General features: G+C 35.4%; 1 protein-coding gene across 4 annotated transcripts in view; it reads right to left on the reverse strand.

Annotated features, from left to right (window-relative positions):
* LOC139151178 (tubulin--tyrosine ligase-like protein 12) overlaps positions 1 to 24,854 on the reverse strand; it is an 86,285-nt gene that overhangs the window by 32,839 nt on the left and 28,592 nt on the right. For 3 of the 4 annotated variants that reach the window (XM_070723775.1, XM_070723791.1, XM_070723783.1), the window contains exons 3-8: positions 20,219 to 20,414; positions 19,677 to 19,842; positions 12,125 to 12,258; positions 10,217 to 10,413; positions 8,080 to 8,277; positions 109 to 223 (exon numbers count right to left, since the gene is read on the reverse strand). In XM_070723775.1, coding sequence (XP_070579876.1) covers positions 109 to 223; positions 8,080 to 8,277; positions 10,217 to 10,413; positions 12,125 to 12,258; positions 19,677 to 19,842; positions 20,219 to 20,414 — 1,006 coding nt within the window. The remainder of the gene's footprint in view (positions 1 to 108; positions 224 to 8,079; positions 8,278 to 10,216; positions 10,414 to 12,124; positions 12,259 to 19,676; positions 19,843 to 20,218; positions 20,415 to 24,854) is intronic. The other variant, XM_070723799.1, reaches the window with a different exon arrangement.

Raw genomic sequence — 24,854 nt, forward strand, 5'->3', positions numbered from 1 at the left:
ATTCAAGCAGCTGAATATTTTAAGATAGGAAAATTGAGCTCAACGCTACTGTGGTGGCCTATGGGAAATTAATTAGAGGTCTTGTGTCATCTATATTGGTATACTCACCTGTGGGTAGTTAGTTTCCGTTAGTCTTATGATCTCACTGAGATTGTCTGTAACAGTATGACCCAGGCTTCTTGACAAATTCCAACATTTACAAATCCATATGTTGTCTTCCCCACTACAAATAAAAAAATAGCGTCAATTACATTTTGCTCACATTTGGTTATATGTGGCAAGCCAGAGTATACACGATATTTAAAGGGCCTATGACATGATTCCAAAATTTTATTTTCTTCCTCTTTAAAAACTCAGCTAGGGGACCTGTCTATGGATTGCATATTGTGTCAGTTCAGAAAGATGTGCGCGAAGGGCGAAATTTGACTCTTTTTTCATACCTGGTGATCAGGGGGCCTCTTCGCACCCGAGCCAGGCAGCGGTATTTGCATATTGACCAACAGGTACAATTGACGTCATTTGTACCATGCTATTGTCACGAAAGTGTATTTAGCGGTCCTTGCATAAATTAGACCACAAACAATGTCAGCTATATAAACAGTGCTCACAGACGCCCAGTAAACACTGGCAAGGAAGCCACACCGGCGGTCCAGCTGCAGGGACTTATCAAGTTGCTTCCAGCGAGAACAGTGTTGACCAGAATTCAGAAAGTGATTTCAAGGGGAATTAGCTTGAAGGCGCATAGGCAACCCCATGCATCCGGGACGAGTGGTTCCAAATCAGAGTCAGATTCTGACTCTGAAGAACAAAGCGTGAGTGGACAAAGCAATAGAATGCTCGGGACAGATTTGAAAGTACGATGAGCCTACATTTTATTTCTTTGTATGAAATAAGACAGTATCAGTCTCAGTTTGAACTTTTCATGGTTGAATTTATTTTATAAAAAGTGGAGCAATCCCGCGCCTGAGTGTTTTGATTCAATGCATTGCATGTTGTAGCTGCAGTACAGTACACTCAGTGTGACAGTTTTCGGACGACCTCAGTTTTCGGACATCCAATCACATGCTGTTCGTCGGACTCACTTCGCTCCGTAATGGTAGCGTTTTACCATTGTCTGGCCTCATATTAAGTGAAGTAATACTGCTGTCCCGTTTTGGACATTTTGTTTTGTAGAAGCTATTTTGGGCTATACAAATTTGGCGAAGATAGCCAGACAATACGATACACGATAAAAGGTACCAAAAGCAAAACACAGAGACAGCCCATATGTCCGGTAGGTAAGCACCAAACACGTCGAAATATGGCTATGTGTCTATTAAATGGAAATAATTATCACGAAATATTTAGGGTTTCGAGACCACGGGTCCGAAACCCTCTAGTAATCGTTCCGTTTTTTATTATTATTATTATTATTATTATTATTATTCTTTTTCTTCTTCTTCTTCTTCCGTCCTCTAAATGCAACTGCCACGCGAACACTGTTGCACCTAGAGACTTCAAATTTGGCACATAGGTAAAACTCCTCACAAGTAATTTTTTGATCACATGACCATAACAATGGGTCACGTGACCTGGCAGCCATATTGAAATTAAACTTTCAACTTGGCTTAATTTGCATAAAAATAAACCAATCAAAATTCTGTTAGATATTTTTGTAGACCATAGGGCTAGGCTTCTTCATGCCAAATTTCAAGGTCATAGGCCCTGCCGATTTTGAGAAGAAGATTTTTAAAGTATTATTTTTCACATTTTTCAGTGACCTTTGACCTCCCCTATAGATTTACAAATGCCCATTACAGGCTAGCCAATAGAGCTAGGAGTCTGGTTCTTTTTCGACATAGACGATCATTGGCTGCTAATGTTCACCGAAATATTTTGGGTCAGGTCACGTGACCTTGACCTCATTAATTATGTGCATATCTAATTCTAGGCTATCCAATAGGGCTAGAGATCCAAATTTTGGTACACAGGGACTACTATGGGATAGAAATCTATTGCAAATATGTCACGTGACCAGACCTCATTAATTATGCGCATATCTAATTCTAGGCTAACCAATAGGGCTAGAGATCCGAATTTTGGTACACAGGGACTACTATGGGATGGAAATCTATTGCAAATATGTCACGTGACCAGACCTCATTAATTATGCACATATCTAATTCTAGGCTAACCAATAGGGCTAGAGATCCGAATTTTGGTACACAGGGACTACTATGGGATAGAAATCTATTGCAAATATGTCAGGTGACCAGACCTCATTAATTATGCGCATATCTAATTCTAGGCTAACCAATAGGGCTAGAGATCTGAATTTTGGTACACAGGGACTACTATGGGATAGAAATCTATTGTCAATATGTCACGTGACCAGACCTCATTAATTATGCACATATCTAATTCTAGGCTAACCAATAGGACTAGAGATCCGAATTTTGGTACACAGATAGTAGTTTGGGATAGAAATCAATTGTCAATATGTCACATGACCAGACTCATTAATTATGTGCATATCTAATTCTAGGCTACCAATAGGGCTAGAGATCCGAATTTTGGTACACAGGGACTACTATGGGATAGAAATCTATTGCAAATATGTCAGGTGACCAGACCTCATTAATTATGCACATATCTAATTCTAGGCTAACCAATAGGGCTAGAGATCCGAATTTTGGTACACAGATAGTAGTTTGGGATAGAAATCAATTGTCAATATGTCACATGACCAGACTCATTAATTATGTGCATATCTAATTCTAGGCTAACCAATAGGGCTAGAGATCCGAATTTTGGTACACAGGGACTACTATGGGATAGAAATCTATTGCAAATATGTCAGGTGACCAGACCTCATTAATTATGCACATATCTAATTCTAGGCTAACCAATAGGACTACAGATCCGAATTTTGGTACACAGATAGTAGTTTGGGATAGAAATCAATTGTCAATATGTCACATGACCAGACTCATTAATTATGTGCATATCTAATTCTAGGCTAACCAATAGGGCTAGAGATCCGAATTTTGGTACACAGGGACTACTATGGGATAGAATCTATTGCAAATATGTCAGGTGACCAGACCTCATTAATTATGCACATATCTAATTCTAGGCTAACCAATAGGGCTACAGATCCGAATTTTGGTACACAGGGACTACTATGGGATAGAAATCTATTGTCATATGTCACGTGACCAGACCTCATTAATTATGCACATATCTTATTCTAGGCTAACCAATAGGGCTAGAGATCTGAAATTTGGTACACAGGGACTACTATCGGATAGAAATCAATTGTCAATATGTCACGTGACCAGACCTCATTAATTATGCACATATCTAATTCTAGGCTAACCAATAGGGCTAGAGATCCGAATTTTGGTACACAGGCAGTACTATGGGATAGATATCAATTGTCAATATGGAACATGACAAGACCTCATTAATTATGCACATATATAATTCCAGGCTAAGGTGATAGAGCTAGAGGTCTGATTTTTGGTATAAAGGGATAACTATGACATTGAATTCTTTAACAAAATGTCACATCACCTCGACTACTTTTGACCTCGATTTCACAAATACTACCATAGCCTCCCATCTTTTTTCATATGTATTTCTCTATTGCCCTGTTGTGCGAGATGTCTCGAAACCCGGTTGATTGCTGCTTTGCAGCTATATTTACATTTAGTTTTTTAAACACATCGAAAATGAAAATCGGGGTTTTGAAGTTTCAAATTATCAACATTTAACCCCTAATCGCTTTCCAAATACGACGTCCTATTACTGCGATAGCAGTCCGATTAAACTTGACCCCCGAAATACCACTTCAGTCATGTTAACAGTTTGAGGATAAACACAAAAAAGTTTCAAAAGGTATGGTAATAAGAATTCGTAGAGTTCGTCATTTATGAAACGGCTTTGGGCGAATTAAATTTCCGAAAACTATCACTCTGAGTCACATCCATGCTCTGAGTGTAGCTGTGTTGGACATCAACCTTTGACAGAACTATCATTTCCTTGGAGCACGAGACAACTGGTACAGTCGACCCATGTTCCCGGGCATTTTCAGAGCAAATGAATCTTGCAAAACGTGATGTGTTAGGCCTATTTTGTACATGTTTTGATGAAGAAAAACAAAGAAAGCTTGTCGCTGCGTTGTCGGGTCGCCATTTTGAATCGCCGTCTTTACCGTTCATGATTGTGTAGAGACGGGAAGCTTCCTGCTGCACAAATGTTTCCTGATTAATGAGAATGAGACATCGACTGTTATCCTTCTTGTTATGTTCATTTCCCATATTTGGCACGAAAGCATAGTACACCTAATCAGATAGCATGACAAGTCATTTTTAATTTCAGTCATTTTAATTTACTCGATCGGCAACGCAATCTGCCGTGCACGACATGTGACCGTTGGTGATCTCCTAAAAAGACCATGTCACTACAGCAAACTAAAAACTACGCTTACAATGTTCTTTCGTGCGTTGCGCGCTGGGTGTATGTTCTGGGCAAGGGAAGCCCTTGCCTCACACCCTTACGGAAATGAGATTGCGGAGGTGTGAAAGACTGTTTGCCTGTATTAACATAAGTCGTCGGCTCAACTTCGAAAAGTCGACAGAGTTGGGCTAGGGGTACACGCCTACCCGTAACTTTTACTTGCATTTTATCTGGACAAGGGGGGCAATACGCAATGCAAGACAGTGACGTAAGCTAACTTCAAGACCCAAAGAGTGATTTTATGTTTGGTTGTAATGGGCATGTCATAGGCCCTTTAAGGTGGTTGGAAAGGCTAGAGCGTCAGTTATAAATTTCAACAAAACTATTAAAATATAAAAGTAGTCAACATTGTCTGTGGAATAAAAAAAACTAGACATTTGGGCACAAAGGCATTGCAGAGTTATAGCCTGTTAAAACTTCTGAAAAACTGACCAAATAAGAAGAAGTTGGGGAGTCCTTAGTGTATTAACTATGGTAGAGGTCCCCTAGCTTTTAATAAAATGTTTGAAAAGGGAAAGTCATTATTTGCTGTTTTTCAGGAAAGTTTGACAAGGCGGTGCTGGCATTCAGAGTGAGTGACTGCTATTGTAAATGCATTTTTAGATTCTTTGAGTGTCAAAGAGGTGTCAAAAGTGAGATTAACCAAAAAAACTGCTCTATGACTTCAAAAGAGGGGTGCAAATATGGCTTGTTTTTAACATTTTTGACAGAATAACAGTTTCCTACATAATTGTATACCAATTTAATCCAACTTTGAAATGAGATATGGACATGGAATTTTTACAGCCTATTAACAAGGTAACAGATAAGATTTGTACGGCACAATTTTCCTGTATTTGAAGTACTTTTTGAAAAATCACATTTTGAAATTTGAAAGAATTTTTAATAATTTTTTGATATATAAACCCATGTAAAATCATAAAAACAAATTTTATTTACAAATCCTGCCGTACAAATCTTACAATAAATAGTGTCAACATATTTATAACTAATTTGGTAATATTAATACTATCCAATTATTATTAAATTCAAATATGTAAAAAATATATGAAAAATTAAATTTTAATATTTACTGGTGTCATATTTCAAAATCATGGCTGCAAATATACAATTTTTATATTCTTTGGAGAATATATTAACTAAGGGAGTTATCCTGAAAATTTGAACTAAATATCTTGATTCTAACACTTGAAACTTGACATTAACTCTGAGAAAAGAATTGGTGCAAAAATAGCCTTTCCAACACATTCCAACCACTTAATAGCTTCTATGGACCTTAGCTTGTGATATTCAAGTGCATTTGAACAAATTTTTATGCACCGTCCATTGAAGTATGAAATGGTTGGCAATTTGCAACTGTTGATCAGACATACTTACAAAATACCATGCAACCTAGTACATCATAACTAGTGATAAAATCAACCATACCAAACAAAAGGTGTCCCTTATAATATTGTAATGCATAAAATTAATGTAGACAATATTTGGTCCGTCTTTGGTCTATGGTTACACAATCAAAGACTAAGGTAAGATGTAATAATGGGCATTCTTTGGAGCTTCCAATGTTAATGATGATGCCACACCTACATGATAATGGTATGTCCCAAACTACCACCAAGTTAAGGGGGCGCTGCACCCAACACAGCATATTTTGCTCAAAAATCACGTGTTTGCAAATATTTACTTAATTTTAATTAATTTGTTAACTCAAGATTAAAATATTGGTTGGGTTCACCTTGTAGCTTGTCAAGCAGTCGCAAGTTGCATGATAAAGAAGTGTTAATTTATGCAAAAGTATGCAAATCACCCGATTTCCTGGCTTCTTTTCCCTCCCAATTTCAAAATTTCCAAAGAATTTAACTCCACTCTGGCTGGGTCAAATTTTCTGAAATTTTCACATTATGTTCTTTAAATGCTATATAACAAAATGACTATTTTGTTGGCAATAAAGTTCTTACATTTTGAATAAGAGGCATTTTAATTTTGCTTATCATGATTTTAATCAATTTTTTAGAGTGTCAGTCTTTAAACCCCTACCATTTTATTAGAATGAGGATAGATAATGCCAAATAAAATAGTTGTTTTTTTCTACATATACTCTTCTTTCAAGTGAAATATCAAATTTCAAAAAATAGTGTCAAGTTTTTGACTTAAATTAATTTTTATCATTAATACCAAAATTGAGGTTTTTTACCCCAAACATACACCCACTTTAATCTTTGAGTAAAGTACTGCTCTCATACTAAATTTTAGAGTTTCTGCTTTTTGAAAATATATGGTATGAGGGGGTTTCCTTGTCATCTTTGATGCGAAATATTGCTTTGAAAAAAATTCTGTTGGCAACATGCAGCTCCACCTCAAACAAGCATTGCAGTGTCAAAGACAAATGAGGAAATTTCCAAACACAAACATATATAGCAAGAAGCCTGAAGCATCAGATATGTACTGTTTTAAAGCCATTCTAACTGAATTTCAAAGCATCAAACCAGGGCTTTGTATAGAAGCCATTACTTGACTTATACAAACAAACAATTCCATAAATATACAATATGATAATGGAAGAAACAAAATCCTTTCAAACCAAACTTCGAAGCATTTTTTCACACAAAATTGTCATATTTATATCCACAGTTGTAAGTAAGAGTTGGTGACTAATAACCTGATCTTGTTGGATTAAGCAACAAAGTTTACTGTCTATACAGATCACACTTTTTATGAATATACGTTATCCTGCATCTTGAAAATGAAAGACTGGTTGTTTACTTCTTTTAGATTCACTCATAGCGACTTCCATGCAACACTTTTTGTACAAACTACAATATGCTGTGTTGGCTGCCTTGCCAAGGCAATCTGACCAATGTTTATTGAGATTTTCAACAAGTTTTCATTTTTGTTGCTCATTAGTATTTTTAGTAATGTTAACTTCATTTGAACAAATACTCATTCACAGTTGAGCATGTATCTACCACAAACAGACAGGTAAAATGTGCAGCAATTCTCAATCTTTTACAATTGGACCAGGGGCTTCAAGAATATCATATTTGGCATTAAAAAACATGCAAAATGTGGCCCCAATTACCAGATTGGTACCCAAAAACATATAGGCAGCTCCATGCTAATTTTTTTGTAAAAAAGTGTGTCAGCTGCACTGCAAACTTGTCTTCCAATTCGCTCATATTTACTCATACAAATTTCATCAATATTTTGACATATTGTATAATCAGATGATTACCATATGCCATGCATGTTGCAAATAGTATTTCATCAGTTTGCAATCACTACCCACCTACTGTCAAATGCCCATATTGTCTATGCCAATTGCTACACAACAGTTGCAATCACTACCCACCTACTGTCAAATGCCCATATTGTCTATGCCAATTGCTACACAACAGTTGCAATCACTACCCACCTACTGTCAAATGCCCATATTGTCTATGCCAATTGCTACACAACAGTTGCAATCACTACCCACCTACTGTCAAATGCCCATATTGTCTATGCCAATTGCTACACAACAGTTGCTATCAGTGACACTGACATTAACATCATGGTAAATAGATTTTGTAAAATACATACCTTTGTTGCTTTTGTTGATAGTATGAAACAAACTGAGGCAGTTCTTGAAGAAGATCAAAAGTTTTTGCAAGCCACTTTGGTCCATCTTGATCTGATGGGCTTGCTCTTCTTGCTGTCCGTGCTAACATGTCTTTTGTAGTCAACAAACTCTCACAAGGAAATTGGTTGACGTACTTTTTGGTATTCAATGCCAGAGTCCTGTTGATAATGATGGCAATATGAACATCTATCAAGTGCATGATACATATATTATTTAACAATATCAGGAAGTATGTGCCATAATATTGAAAGCTTTAGACTTTAGGGACAAACTTTTAATCATTCCCTTTCCAAATCAAGAATGACCACATATTACATGTAACTGAAAATGTTTCCGAGTACCAGGCTGTCGTGGGTTTTCCACAATTAGCCAAAGGACTTTCAGGAACTTTCGTTATACATCTATTTTGCATCATGATCATCTTGAATTACATATGCAAATAACATGTAAGAACTTTCGGAGAAATTCAACATACCAAAAAGTTTAGAAAGCCACTCAACAAGGCAGTGGGCAAATTTGTGTCAACTATCACTATTTTGTCATAAATTTATCGCTAGTGTCCTGAAGTTAGCTTTTATTCCCTTTACCACTTCTAAAGCATCTCGGGAGTTCATTTAAAAACTCTTGAAGAAACAGTCACCATTTCATGACATTTGCCTTGTTAATTTGTTCAGCATTTTCTCGTCTGTTGGAACTGCACTGTTACACAATACCAACTTTCAAGACTACACCATTTTCGGAATTTATATGTACAAGCGACCTAACAGCTGATATAGCTCTGCTGTGTTAATGTAGAGAATAACTATTTTTAACACATGTTGATGAAGAAGGTGGAAATCTTTGATAGCTCATTTCAGTGGCCAGAAAAAAGTGGCTAAAATAGCTGCAAAATACACAATTGAAGATTTCATCATAATTTGAATATATCATATCAGATCATCCCTAAGAACATGTCAACCAAAGCTATCTGATGAGTAGTTTTTTGAGAATAAAATTTTCTGACCAAAAATGGCAAAATTTGCCCCAAAATTAAAATTGCAGATTTCACCATAATTTCAATATATCATATATTACAATAATTCATTGGAAACTGTATACCAAATATCAAAGCTATCGACTTGCACTTTTTGAGAAACAAATTTTTGACCAAAAATGGCAAAAATTGCCCCCAAATACAAAATTGCAGATTTCATCATAATTTCAAAATATCACATTTAGTTCATCTGTAGGAACCTGCATATCAAATTTCAAAGCTATCAGACAAGTACTTTTTGAGAAATACATTTTTTGACCAAAAATGGAAAAAATTGCCCCAAAAATACAAAATTGCAGATTTCATCATAATTTCAATAAATATCATATATCTATAGAAACCTGTATACCAAATTTAAAAGCTATCAGACACATTTTTTGACCAAAAATGGCAACAATTGCCCCAAAAATACAAAATCACAGATTGCATCAGAAATTCAATACATTTTTAAAAAATTTTTTGACCAAAAACGACAAAAATTCCCTTAAAAATACAAATATGCAAATTTCACCAGGATTTGAACAGATCTGACTGAAGTCACCCTAAGTAAACTGCACATTAAATTTCAAAGCAATCAGACGAGGGGTTTCAGAGACTCTGAAGAAGATTTTTTACCAAAAACAGCAAAAAATGCCCAAAAATACAAATATGCAAATTTCACCACGATTTGAACAAACTTAAGTGAGGTCACCCCAAGTGAACTGTATATAAAATTTCAAAGCAATCGGACTTGCGAGTTCAGAGGAGAAGGCAATTGTTAACGGACAACAGACGATGACAGACGACAATGGAAAATCAACCTATTTGATAAGCTCTGCGTCGCTGACAGCGGGCGGAGCTAAAATCCTTGAAGCAGTACTTGGGCTGACATACAACTGTTGACCATTCATTATACTTCATTGAGAAGAATAAAGAGGGAAATAAATCGTTTCATATCAACTTCGTCTCTTTTTAACTGACAAAAAGTAATTATCATTTTCAAAAGAGCATTACACATTACACAAATTTGTTTGTGATACATGAGGTTTTCTTTTTAAACTGTAAATCTCATTTTAAATCCTTACTTGAATTCTTTAAAGTGTTCCATGTACCAGAGTATATCAGCCTCTTCTTCAGTTTCAACAATCTCAAAATTTGGATGTTTTAAAAAATTTAGAACTTGTTCATTGTTGGTATAGACTTTGTTGACTTTATTTCTTTGAGGTTGCAGTAAGGATTCATCAAGCTCCTCTTCCGAAGCCCAATTTTCATTACAAACTCCCTGCAAAGCAATGAGACTTAGATTCAGTGATGAAAATGAAAATTATCAAGTCTACAAAGAGCCCATCCTCGATTGACGAGTTAAAAGAATTCAAAGATGGCACGCTCAACATAAACAGACTACAAAATTCAAACAAGTAAGCAACCAATTTCATAGAAAGCTGAAAGACAATGCTCAACATACATGAAGAACAAAACCAAACTATTGATTGCCGTTGACAAAACTATAAACGTAAAACAAAACATAGAACAAAGCATTACCAAATTGTATGAAAAAGCCCAACACAGAGATCAAACACAAGCAATGAAACTGGACATCAACGATAGGATAGACATCACAACAAACAAACCTACCTGCGGATTGATTAACCTGACCAAATCTGAAACAGACAAAATCAGCAAAGCAATCCTAGGCTGAATAAACATGAAAATCACAGCAGCAACCTAAAATCAACTGGTGGAAAAACACCACAGCTGTAATCAAATGGTTCAAGCTTATAAAAAACAAGGAAAAGTACAACTTTATCTGCTTTGACATTTAAGAATTATATCCATCCATTAGCAAAGACCTCTTTCATAACAAGGCACTAGACTTTGCCTCTACCTACAACAACATCATCATCCACACAAAACATCATCCACGCTAAAAACTCCCTTTTAACACACAAACAACAATCATGGCAGAAGAAAAACACATAAGTATTTGACATCACTAAGGACAGCTTTGATGGTACAGAAATTTGCAAACTGGGAATTGCAAACAAGGCAGCTTTTTTTCCCCAGACTGGCCTTTCAGATACCACTATGAGAAAAACAGAAAACAAACAAGTTGTGAAAGGGCACATATAAACCCTGCGTGAAGCCCAACACTACACTCCAATACATACACAGCGAAAGCAACCATCCAATTATTCTACTCCGGAATAAAAAGGGACGCGATGCGTACGCCATTCTACGTACTCAGTACACCCAAATTATCACGTGATGCCGGTAAAAACAAACCCACATGTGTACTGAACGCGTATGGAAATACACGTATGTCTGTGCGCGTTGCACACATGGCTTTGTTTGTACCGTGGTCGATTTGAATTCTGGGTTTGGCCTATTAGACTGGACAAGATACAGAAACTACATTACATCATTCCAACACATACGCTCTAGAACCTCCACCAAACTCAGTAAATATAATTTTGACCCTGAAGGACAACAACATCACAAACATTAATTCATGGAAAGAGTTAGCTAAAGCCAAGCCATATGACAGTGCTAACAAGCAATGCAACCTTTGCTTAACAGAGAAATTTATCATCATCTGCCATCAACAATGTTCTACACCCAAAAAAAAAAAACAACTGGTGTCCTGATGCCAACACAGAAGCAAGGCATTGTTATGCAAAATATTGTTATGCATATATATATATATATATATATATATATATATATATATATATATTATCAAGGGAAGTATTTTTGTAAAATCAAAAGGCAGATTGCATAATGAAAGCTATTTCAATTGTAGAACCTGTTCATTACAAGCATAGACATTAATTGTGTATGTTATAGTTTGCAGATTGGCAATGACAATGACAGCAAAAACAATAATCTCCTCATTGATGCCTAAAATGCTTCATTACGGAGGGACTGTGATTAAGCCATTAAGCCGTTGAAAAATGCCCTGCGTTCAAATGGAAAAGATGAGGATCAACACATACCCTATAGTATTCAATATCCAGTTCTAAATGCTTAGTATTAATGCTTGTAAAATCAGCTGGTTGCCAAGGTGAGAGACGAATTTTTCGGAGTACTGGATCCCTGACTTCGGATGCGAAATCTCGTGTAACTTCATCTGTGTTTTAATGAGAAAAAAGTGTCTTCATGTTGCTGATGTTGAAGTTTGAAATTAACATTAATTCACACTGAATGATTAGAAATGTAACAAGAATCCTACCTGGATTAGAATAATTCACAGAAAATGCTAAATACTTGTAACATGATGTGGTACCTTCTCAGTTTGAAAGAGATGATCAGACATTTATATATTATCCATGGGACAACTAAAAATGCTCTTAAGTCAGCTTTTAGGCTTTAAATGCATAATTAATCCATAAATATATCATGACAAGACTGGAAAATATCATCAGACTGAGTAATGTTTGTTGGTACTCCCATTTGATCAGAACTGAAATAAACACATGTGGGACAATCGCTTCACAGAAAAATAGCGTCAAGGACAGTGTGCTCACATTCGGTTTGAATTGGTCCATTTGAGAAACATTTAAACCAGGAAAAACAAGAATGACAAAAGCAAATAAGGTCTCCAACTTAGGTAAATGAGGTCTTCTTTAGGAACATGCGTATCAACTTCTGTAGCAATGGAACAAGCAGATCCTAAATACATAAGCAAATGTCAACAACAAAAAATAGACAGAGAAGGCTTGATAAAAAGAAAAAGTGGGAGTGGGTAAAAAAATGTACAAGGGATCTGGTAAAAAGTAATGCTACCTCATCAATCTTCTAGACCCTACCCCCTCCTGAATATTAAATGTTCCATCCCTTGGTATTACATAACGCCAGATGACAGGAAATCTATTTACAACCTTGGGATGTTTTTAATTAATGCGATGAGTTTTATCATTCTAATGTAAACAGCACTTAAGTTAGTTACAGATAGTGAAATGCCTTCCACTGTGGGCGGTAATTACAACATCTGGAATTATCCTGGATCCAAATTTCTCATCAGTTCTTATATGTCTTACAAAGAAAAGTTGCAAAAATTGGTCCGCAATGAAAAAATTCACCTCAGCTTTGTTTTCTGGATCAAATTTTCCTACAAATTGATACCAAATATGACAAAATTATGTTCACAGCCTTCGAAACTGTCTCACAACATATCCTGGGTTGGTGTAGATCATTTAAGGTCACAAACTGAGAAAATTACCTAAAATATACAAATTTGGGGGTTTCCCAACACTTTGAGCAGAAAATTTATCTAATAACATCCCTCGGGACTTTATACCAAATTACAAAGCTATCAAACAAGTAATTTTGAGAACAAGTTTTCTTGACCAAAAATGACAATATTGTCTTAAAAATACAAATTTGTATATTTCAGGACAATTTCCACATATCTAACTATTGTCATCTCTGTATGTCTGTGTACCAAATACAAGCGACCTAGCGGCCGATATAGCTCCGCTGTGTTTATGTAGAGAATAACTATTTTTGACACATGTTGATGAAGAAGGTGGAAATCTTTGATAGCTCAATGCAGTGGACAGAAAAAAGTGGCTAAAATAGCTGCAAAAATACACAGTTGAAGATTTCATCATACTTTGAATATATCACATCGGATCATCCCTAAGAACATGTCAACCAAAGCTATCTGATGAGTAGTTTTTTGAGAATAAAATTTTCTGACCAAAAATGGCAACAATTGCCCCCAAAAATAAAAATTGCAGATTTCATCATAATTTCAAAAGATCAAGTTTAGATCATCTATAGAAACCTGTATACCAAATTTCAAAGCTGTTAGACCAGTACTTTTTGAGAAACATATGTTTTGACCAAAAATGGCTAAAATTGCCCCAAAAATTTAAAATTGCAGATTTCATCATAATTTCAATAAATATCATTTAGTTCATCTATAGAAACCTATATACCAAATTTCAAACCTATCAGATGAGTACTTTTTGAGAAACACATTTTTTGACCAAAAATGGCTAAAATTGCCCTAAAAATACAAAATTACAGATTTCATCATAATTTCAATAAATATCATTAAGGTGATCTGTAGGAACGTGTATACAAAATTGCAAAGCTATCATATGAGTAGTTTTGGAAATACATATTTTTGACCAAAAATTGCAAAAATTTCCCCAAAAATACAAAATTACAGATTTCATCAGAAATTCAATATATATTACTTAGTTCATTTATAGAAACCTGTATACCGAATTTCCAAACTATCAGACCAATACTTTTTGAGAAATACATTTTTTGACCAAAAATGGCAAAAATTGCCTTAAAAATGCAAATTTGGATATTTCTGCACAATTTGAACAAATCTGAAATAGATCATCCCTAGGGACATATGTACCAAATATCAAAGCTATCTGACAGGTAGTTTTGAAGAAGAAGATTTTTAAAGATTTTTTTACCAAAAATGACAAAAATTGCCTTAAAAATACAAATATGCAAATTTCACCACGATTTGAACAAATCTGACTGAAGTCACCCTAAGTAAACTGCATATCAAATTTCAAAGCAATCGTTCAAGCGGTTTCAGAGAAGAAGATTTTTTTACCAAAAACAGCAAACATAGGGCCAAAGTCCCTGAAGCTACTATAGACATGGATACAAAATTAAGTATTTCCTGACTGTATGAAATTATCTCACTAAGGTCATCCTACGGACAAGTAAACTAAATATTAAAGCTGTCTGACCAGCGGTTTTGAAAGAACAAGCAACTCAACAGTTGACAGAGCTCTGTTGAGTTATGTAGAGAATAACCTTTTGTGACACATGTATTGATGAAGAAGGTGGATATCTTTGATTAACATTGTGAGTTCTGTTTAATAAGTTGAGACTGTACATACTCAGAGAAAGCACACTGAAGAGACAAAGGTTTGAAACTTAAGAAGTTCAAGGTCATCAAAAGCATTATAAGGAATCATGTTACACTTTCATTGCACTGTTTACACAGATTGCATAATTGCTATAAATAGCACATGAGAATCTTTATACAGCCCAGCTTTACCATAAAAACCCTATCACTTTGACCACTCTTTTAATTGACCACTTTTTTTTTTCCTCAAAAAGTAATTTTATTTTATCCTTACCAAGTCAACCATAAATGGAAATTAGAACTTTCTCTATCTTTTTCTCTATCTCTATTGACTATTTTGAGCAATTTCTTTCAGATAACATACAGGGCACAATAAATGACGGTTCAGAATATGTCAAAGTTGGGATTCAGGAAAGTTGCCTTTACATGTTTTAATCCTCCAAGATGGTAAGCATTTCACTATGAACTGTCAAAAAAAGTTGAACTTTCTGATAATTCTACACTAAAATTATTTTGGCTTTGATGATTTCCTAATTAATTCAATTATTTAAAATCATATTAATTATTTTTTTCTGGGTGAATTGATAGGGTTTATACAGTACAAGAATTACATACAATGTAAGTCAAATTTTGACCAAAAATGACAAAAAATTCCTTAAAAATACAGATTTGCATATTTCATCACAATTTGAACAAGTCTAAGTTGGGTTACCCCTAGGGACCTGTATACCAAATAACAAAGCTGTCTGACCAGCGGTTATGAAGAAGAAGATTTTTTACCAAAAACACCTTTTTTGGCATTAATTTGCCTATTTTCAACAATATCAAAAAATTAAAAAAAATAGTTTCTCAAAATCGTATTTTTCATCTACACAACAAATATCAAATCAGTAAGTACTGCGGTTCTCAAGATATTTGAGTGGACGGACGCCTCACAAACGGACATACATACATACATACATACATACATACATACATACATACATACATACATACATACATACAGACTGACGACGGACGCCGGACAGATACCCATCCCAATAGCTTCTATAGACTATAGTCTATAGTAGCTAAAAAATGCCCCAAAAATACAAATATGCAAATTTCACCATGACTTTAACAAACTTAAGTGTGGTCACCCCAAGTGAACTGCATATAAAATTTCAAAGCAATTGGACTTGCAGTTTCAGAGGAGAAGGCAATTGTTGACGGACGACGACGGACGACGACGACGACGGACGACGACGGAAAATCAACCTATTTGATAAGCTCCGCGTCGCTGACAGCGGAGCTAATAAAAGCTGTCTGTCCAGGGGTTTTAAAAAGAAAATACTGTTTAAGATTTTTTGACCAAAAATGACAAAATTGCTCCAAAATAGTAATTTTCCCAATTTTGTCATAATTTCAAAAATTAGAAGAGTAACACCCTCGCAAAGATCTAACCCAAATTTGAGAGCGATTGGGCTGGCGGTTTCAGAGAAGTAGAATTTTTACTGAAAATGAGAAAAATCACCAAAAAATTCAGCAAAAATACAAAATTAAGGATATCTTCACAATATTCATAAACTGTATTAGGTTCACCTAAGGTACTTTTAAAGCAATCAAAACAGCGGTTCTCGAGATATTAATTCTTGACCATTTTCACATTTTGTAAGCTCATTTGCATAATTTTGGCAATGCAGACTTCATTTGAACAAAATCCCATCTTTAGCCCAGGATGCATCCACACACCAAATACCAAGCTGAAACGTGCAGCGGTTTGCATGTTTTTGATGTTGACGGACATACTGTACGTACATACATACATACATACATACATACACACATACATACAGATGCCATCGACTTCAGCTTATACGATAAACTCACATTGGTATAACCAAATGTGAGCTAAAAACTGATTAAAAACATTCTGAAATTATGAAAAACACTGTCAACAACAATGAATGTCCTTCCTTAAACCAATCGTTCGCAATCCCGGGTCCAGGATTGGCAATGAATAATGAATGCAAATCAATGTTGACACCATGTTGCTGCCAGTATCAGCTTAGATAAGAACACACTGTTGCAGGAAATCCTAATCCAGACAGTTTTATTTAAATACAAATATATATACTATACGGTAACAAAACAGACGATACGGTAGTTTTTACCATCATGTTCGTTACACTCAGAATTAGGAATTGGCTTAAGTAAAATGCTTAATGATTGTCAATAATATTGTATCATGGTATCTGCAATATATGTAGCAAGTTTTGTCAACTTTGGTCAAGTCAATTCAGATATATATCTCTAATTAGATTAGGAAAGTTCATTAAATATGCAAATAAGGAATTGGCTGAAGAGAAAATGCTTAATGACTTTCAATAATATTGTATTATAGTGTCTTTAATGTACATATCAAGTTTCATCAATTTTGATCAAGTCAATTCAGATAAATATCCCTAATTATGAAAATTCATTTAATATGCAAATTAGGAATTGGCTGAAGTAAAAATGTCTTTTGACTTTCAATAATGTTATATCACAGTATCTTTGATGTATATAGCAAGTTTCAACAACTACAATCAAGTTAATTCAGATATATATCCCTAATTGGGAAAGTTCATTAAATATGCAAATTCGGAATTGGCTGAAGTAAAAATGCTTAATGACTTTCAAAAATGTTGTATCATAGTAACTTCAATACATGTAGCAAGTTTCATCAACTTTGGTCCAGTCAATCCAGATATATATCTCTAATTATAAAAGTTCATTAAACATGCAAATTAGCAACTATCTTTCATGTCACCCCTTAATGGTACCCACTGCTGATATATCTTGGTGTGATCAACATTTGTAGCAAATCTCATCAAATTGTGTGTAGTCGTTTTTAATGTATATCCGTTTTTTCTAAAATCATTAATTATGCAAATGAGCAAAAAGTAAGCAAATCACACCCACCAAAAACTAATCAGTTCTTGCCATTTGCTAACTGAATCTATGTACCAGATTTTTCTGATCTGATCAGCCATTTTTGAGATATCGGACCAACAGACAGACAGACAGACACATAGACAGACAGACAGACATCGCTGCGACATATGCTCCCGTGTGTGAACATGTGAGCAAAAAATTCATGCGTAGAACTAATGAAAATTCGTAAAAATACCGCAATTATACGGTGTTGCTCACATTTGATCAGAATTGGTACATACCAGTATGGGTACCAAAGATCAACAATTAATATGCAGGAAAATTCTATTTTCCATGTTATGACAATGATTTCTGTACAGTACAACCAGAAAAAATACAAGAAATATTTAAACCAGAAAAACAAGTTGACAAAAGTTGGACACGCTGCTACAGAGAAATAGATGTTTCGATCAAAAAAGGGCAAAAATTGTCCTAAAAACACAAATATTGAAATTTCACCACTTTTTTAGCAAACCGCTTCTCAGCTTGTCAAAAGATGACCTGCAATATTTCACGAAATCTATCAGCAATATAAATCACTGGGCCATATGTATGTTGTAGTTACAGCACACAATCTTATTTGTGCTAGTGATATGGATGTACATTGTATCCTCAGACAGCGTTGAACTAAAATAAATTATAAATCTGAAAATTTACTCTGAAAAAAAAATTAGCACAGCTTTTCTTATTTGAAAAATTTTTTTTTTAGAAATTTACAATTGTAGAAAAGTGTTCACAATTTCATTGTGACCACCCCCTCCCAAGATCTAATGGTCCATCCCTTAGTTTGAGCAGGTCTGTTAATATGTAACAGTTCATAACAATGACAGGAAATGACTCAAGCTTAGTGGAGTAGCATGCTGGCATGCCAACACTCCTGAACATTTGCAGAATTTCCCTTTTTCTTCTACCTCATTTGCACATTTTTGACACTGATGTGTTCATTTGAACAAATTCACATCTCAACCCCTACATCTACCTGTACACCAAATACTGAGACGGTAGCTTTGGCGGTATGGGAGCCTTTGTGTGTGACGGACATACATCCGCACATACCCACAAATATACAGACACAGACGCCACTCAGACTCATCATATAAGCTCTTTTTGGTATTTACATATAAAACCAAATATGAGCTAAAAAATACCACTGCCTTGTACATCAGGCAATAAAACGTCGTAGGCGTGAAAATGAGTTTACTTAGAAATACATAGTCGCTCTTAAAATTAGTTTGAAAATTTAGCGCCTTTACCGCGGTAGCGCTAGATGGCTGTCATTTTTGAAGCGAAGATGAAGTGGTGGATTCTGGGATATCTTCCAGGGTGGCGTGAAGCAAGCTCCAAGCTTGGAGCTTTTCCTCCATGATGCAAATTAGATGGGCAACTGCCTGTACAATTTTTATCAGTTTTTGTCAAAAATCATGCGAGTTATAAATGGCGAAAATAGCTTTTCCAGGGTAAGTGACCACAAAGCTATCACATAATGTAAAACTCATCCTTGGTGAACTTCCCCTTTAAGAAGCTCAATTTATTCTGATGGCCTTTGTTGGAATTGTTATTTGCACATATTCTTTGTGGTGGCTGTGACCTGGTGTACTGTGTTGTGAATGTCATGTATTCTTTGTGGTGGCTGCTGTACGTAAGTCTGTGCCTTTGTATAAAATATGATAAAAATGATTACCAGGTAATTAACATGAAATAATGACAAAACATGAGAGCAATTGTAGAATTGAAACATTGGTTACCTGCATAATCCATGTCTTTTACTGGCCACAGTATTGTATAACAGATCTGATTTGGCATGTAAAACAATGGAGCTGTTTTAAATGTTGGTTGATCTGAATGGCGAATATGAGATCCAAATTCATCCATGATATACCAAACTGGAAGTTTATCCTCAGCTGAAAATTCCTAAACCAAAGTCACCAGAAACACTATCATGAGATGGAGATGTACATCATCATAAGGCATTACCTATACTTTATTCAGCAATAATTCAATTCATATTTCCTAATATATAGGAACATCACAGATGCACTACTTTTACATGCTGAGTACACAAGTCAAATATATTTTTTAATCCAAGTTTCTCTTACAATACTGTCAGAGGTGATCTCAGAAACAAGTGAAGTAATGCTACATAAAGTATCTAAAAGAAGTTACTCCTCAAATTTCGTGTTCCTTGTTTTACTTTGATACTTTTTTATAACAGTAGTGGAAGCTTGAAAAACAAGACCATAGATAATTCTGTAAACGCACCATACATGTTTGAGTAGACACATAGTACCTGATTCTGTATACTGTATGTTTGATTATATTTCCACATTTCTTGTATCACAAGTTCAATGACATCATTTCTATCTTTGTTGACTGTATCCAAATGCATCAATGCCACCATCCGTTCTGCCAAACCCTGGATTTCCTCCAGCTGTTGTCGAACCTTTTCTATACGGTAAGTCCATGCATGATCTATAAGATAAATGCTAAAAAGACAACATTTTTTCATGGCTATCTTAGTCAACATGTTATCTAGTTTACCATGAAGAACAGGACAGACAATGACATTATAAAGTCACTTTCAATATACTAGGGTTTATAAGGGATTACATTGTACGCATGAAGTAATCAGTCCGGGTCATTTCCAAAATTGGCGACACCATACCATAATATTTTGTTCCTATCATTAGCCAATCAGCAGCCAGTGCGGTATCAGTAACAACTTGACACCAACAGCTCCAGAGTGTATTTCCTGGCAACTTCCACATGCATCCATGGTTATGTAAGCCATAGTGTATCTAACTCTATCTTGCTACAAACTCCTCCGCTTCAACATTCACATAACTTTTTTGTGTATTATTGTAGACGTACGTCAAAAATATTGACAGTTGTGACAGAGGGGTTTTGGCAAAACACTTGGCGTTGCACACTTCATGGTAATACTGATGTCGTTTGTGAAATAAAAAATAGTGACAATGTCACTGTTCGCTCCCATATAGTTATCAAAACAAGCCAACAATTGTATGAAACATGGATATACATACAGACAGACTGACATACACAGGCTGGCACAGAGTGATGACATTGGCCCTCAAGTGTGCCTTGGCCCATGGACAGTGAGTGATAAAGATATCACAGACAGCTGAATGTAATGATGATTTTTAGCTCACATTTGGTTATACCAATGTGAGTTTATCGTATCAGCTGAAGTCAATGGCATCTGTATGTATGTATGTATGTATGTATGTACGTACGTACGTACAGTATGTCCGTCAACAACAAAAACACGCAAACTGCTGCACGTTTCAGCTTGGTATTTGGTGTGTTGATGTACCCTGGGCAATAGATGGGATTTTGTTCAAATGAAGTCTGCATTGCCAAAATTATGCAAATGAGCTAACAAAATGTGAAAATGGTCAAGAATTAATATCTCGAAAACCGCTGTTTTGATTGCTTTGAAAATTTGTGTGCAAGTACCTTAGGTGAACCTTATACAGTTTTATGAATATTGTGAAGATATTTAATTTTGTATTTTTGCTGAATTTTTGTGATTTTTCTCATTTTCAGTAAAAATTACTCTTCTCTGAAACCGCCAGCCTAATCACTCTCAAATTTGGGTTGGATCTTTGCAAGGGTGTTACTCTTCTAATTTGTTGAAATTATTACAAAATTGGGAAAATTACTGTTCTGTCAATTCTGAGCAATTCTGTCATTTTTGGTCAAAAATCCTTAAACAGTATTTTCTTTTTAAAATCCCTGGACAGACAGCTTTTATATTTGGTACACAGACGTACAGAGATGACAATACTTAGATATGTGGAAACTGTCCTGAAATATACAAATTTGTATTTTTAAGAGAATATTGTCATTTTTGGTCAACTTGTTCTCAAAATTACTTATTTGATAGCTTTGTAATTTAGTATAAAGTCCCGAGGGATGTTATTAGATAAATTTTCTGCTCAAAGTGTTGGGAAACTCCCCAAATTTGTATATTTTAGGTAATTTTCTCAGTTTGTGACCTTAAATGACCTACACCAACCCAGGATATGTTGTGAGACAGTTTCAAAGGCTGTGAACATAATTTTGTCATATTTGGTATCAATTTGTGGGAAAATTTGATCCAGAAAACAAAGCTGAGGTGAATTTTTTCATTGAGGACTGATTTTTACAACTTTCTATGTAAGACATACAAGAACTGATGAGAAATTTGGATCCAGGATAATTCCAGATGTTGTAATCACAGCCCACAGTGGAAGGCATTTCACTATCTGTAACTAACTTAAGTGCTGTTTACATTAGAATGATAACACTCATGGCATTAATTAAAAACTCCCCAAGGTTGTAAATACATTTCCTGTCATTTGGTGTTATGTAATACCAAGGGATGGAACATTTGATATTCAGGAGGGAGTAGGGTCTAGAAGATTGATGAGGTAGCATTACTTTTTACCAGATCCCTTGTACATTTTTTTACCCACTCCCACCTTTTCTTTTTATCAAACCTTCTCTGTCTATTTTTTGTTGTTGACATTTGCTTATGTATTTAGGATCTGCTTGTCCCATTGCTATAGAAGTTGATATGCATGTTCCTAAAGATGACCTCCAGTACCTAAGTTGGAGACCTTATTTGCTTTTGTCATTCTTGTTTTTCCTGGTTTAAATATTTCTCGAATGGACCAATTCAAACTGAATGTGAGCACACTGTCCTTGACGGTATTTTTAAATATAGGCCTACAGGCACTCAGGGTGAATATGGTACAGCAATTTGCTTAGTTTCTTTTCTTTTTCTACTTCTGTGATAATTTTAAGTCAATCAATCTGCAAGGTAGTTTATGTATTGACAAATATGTTGTCTTTTACAAGCACACAGCGAACTGCAGTGTTTTGCCCAGGAATTGTAAAGGTGGGACACAGTGTCCCATGATTGTTAAAATAGGGGGACACTGAGTTACAATAGGGGGTCAATGTGTGAGCGAAGAATGCAAAGCAAAGTAAAGTCACCAAGGCAGAAAGGTATTGTAAACATGTAGGGCTGTTGTTTTCCATCGAAAATTTGATATCATGAATACATACATTCATTTTAAAATTAAGATTGCTGGACGTCTCCTATAATGGTTTGTGACAAAGTCATTTTAACTAGTTGTATTTACAGTTTTGAATTGTAAAAAAAGACATCATCATGATAAAATCAATTTCATGCGCATTTTTCTTTTATGGGGATTCTTGCCAGTTACTGCATTACATGTGTTTAACAGAAATAAAGAAGATGTTTCATTACACTTATGACTCCAGAACTAGAAGTGGTTGAAGACAATAGTTTGATGCACATTGTAACCTGGGTTTTTTCATTACTGCTATAAAGTTCTCTTCTTTTTTATAATTGCTCCAATGACTGACACTTTTCCCTGAAAATTGCAAAAATATAGTTTGAAAACACAAATATCTGAGAGAACTCTTTGATCCTCATGATAGCAATAGCACATTGCCATAACGCTGTTTTGACAAGCTAGGTGGTTCTTGTTAAGATCAGCTACAATCGAGCTAGGGGGTCTTGACTATATAAGGAATTCAGCATGGTGACCTCGATCTCTAGCTGGGCTGGCTTGCAGACGATCGGAGAGTTGTATGAGACTCCTTCTGGGGAAATTTAAGGCTTAAGGCAAATTTACTACTTTGCAAGTCATGGACATAGTGTTTCAACAAAATTGTGGGGTTGATGATATTTTTAGGTGAAGTCATGAGCTTCCAGTACACCAAATACACGTGCAGTCAATTCCGTTTAATGCTCTGTGCCCAGGCTAGTGACTGAAAATTTGATTCTCCGTACTTCACTGTACCGGTACTAGCATATATTTACAAGTAAACGTTTCATTCAAAGTTGGTGGTCAATAAAATTTGCTTTGTGAAAAGTTTGTTGTTCTTTTTACAAGCCTTCCGCTTCCGAAATCATTGTCTGGTTATCGGGATCGTACGTGGCCGGTATTTGAGTTTGTCCCCAAGGCTGCAGGGCCCAGAGGCGTGGTCGGATGTACACATCGCCTTGCTCATTGCCTTGTAGACTGTAACAGACTAACTGATTTTCCAATAGTGTTTACATTGTGATGAAAAAATAGACTAAATTTTAAATGTTTCATTGTCTCAAAAGAGAAGCAATAACTGTATGGACTATCAAGTGTGTAATTTGGTAGCTAAAAAAGTAGTCTCTCTGTGACGCTGGACTTACAATTCTAGCCCTGATTTTAGTGCGTCCCTGTGACCCATGTCCGGTATTTTTGCGGGACATTGTTTCTAATTTTGCGTCAAAAGACGCAAGAACGCACTCTGGGCAAAACACTGAAACTGTTCTTGATTTTTCATTTACAGTATTTGACATAGACTGAAATACATAACATGCAACCAGGCCCATACACCAGATTTCAACATACAATCATTAACTCAGAAACCCTTCAGGGTAAAGTAAAACATTGTTTTCTTCCAGAATAAACTGGTGCATCCACATTTGGAACAACTTACATACTTAAAGGTATACAGTCACCTGTAATCTAAACATGCCCATATATGGTCAAAGGGCGTTCCTTGGTATTCAAAATGCCCATGTGAGGGCGCTGTTTTAAAAAGCGGCCATCCGCCTAAAATCTGTGATTGGTTAGATTTTCTCTTTCCATGGTAACCGTAGCAAAATTGGAACAGGTGACAGTGTTTGTGGAGGGACCGTGCTTTAACCAATTACACAAGGATAAAGTTAAGAAATTTAACTGTGGTGAATTTGACTATTCCTTTCAAATGAAATCCTCACCTAACTTGACATTTTAAAGTAAAACACTCTATGGTTAATTGCATGCAAAAATACATCAAGGGTGGACCATTTGATAAAGGGGGGGGGAGTGTCTGGAAGATTGATGAGGTACATTATCTTTTTTATCTGA

This window comes from Ptychodera flava, chromosome 2 (genome assembly GCF_041260155.1).
Source record: "Ptychodera flava strain L36383 chromosome 2, AS_Pfla_20210202, whole genome shotgun sequence".
Taxonomy (NCBI): Eukaryota; Metazoa; Hemichordata; class Enteropneusta; family Ptychoderidae; genus Ptychodera; species Ptychodera flava.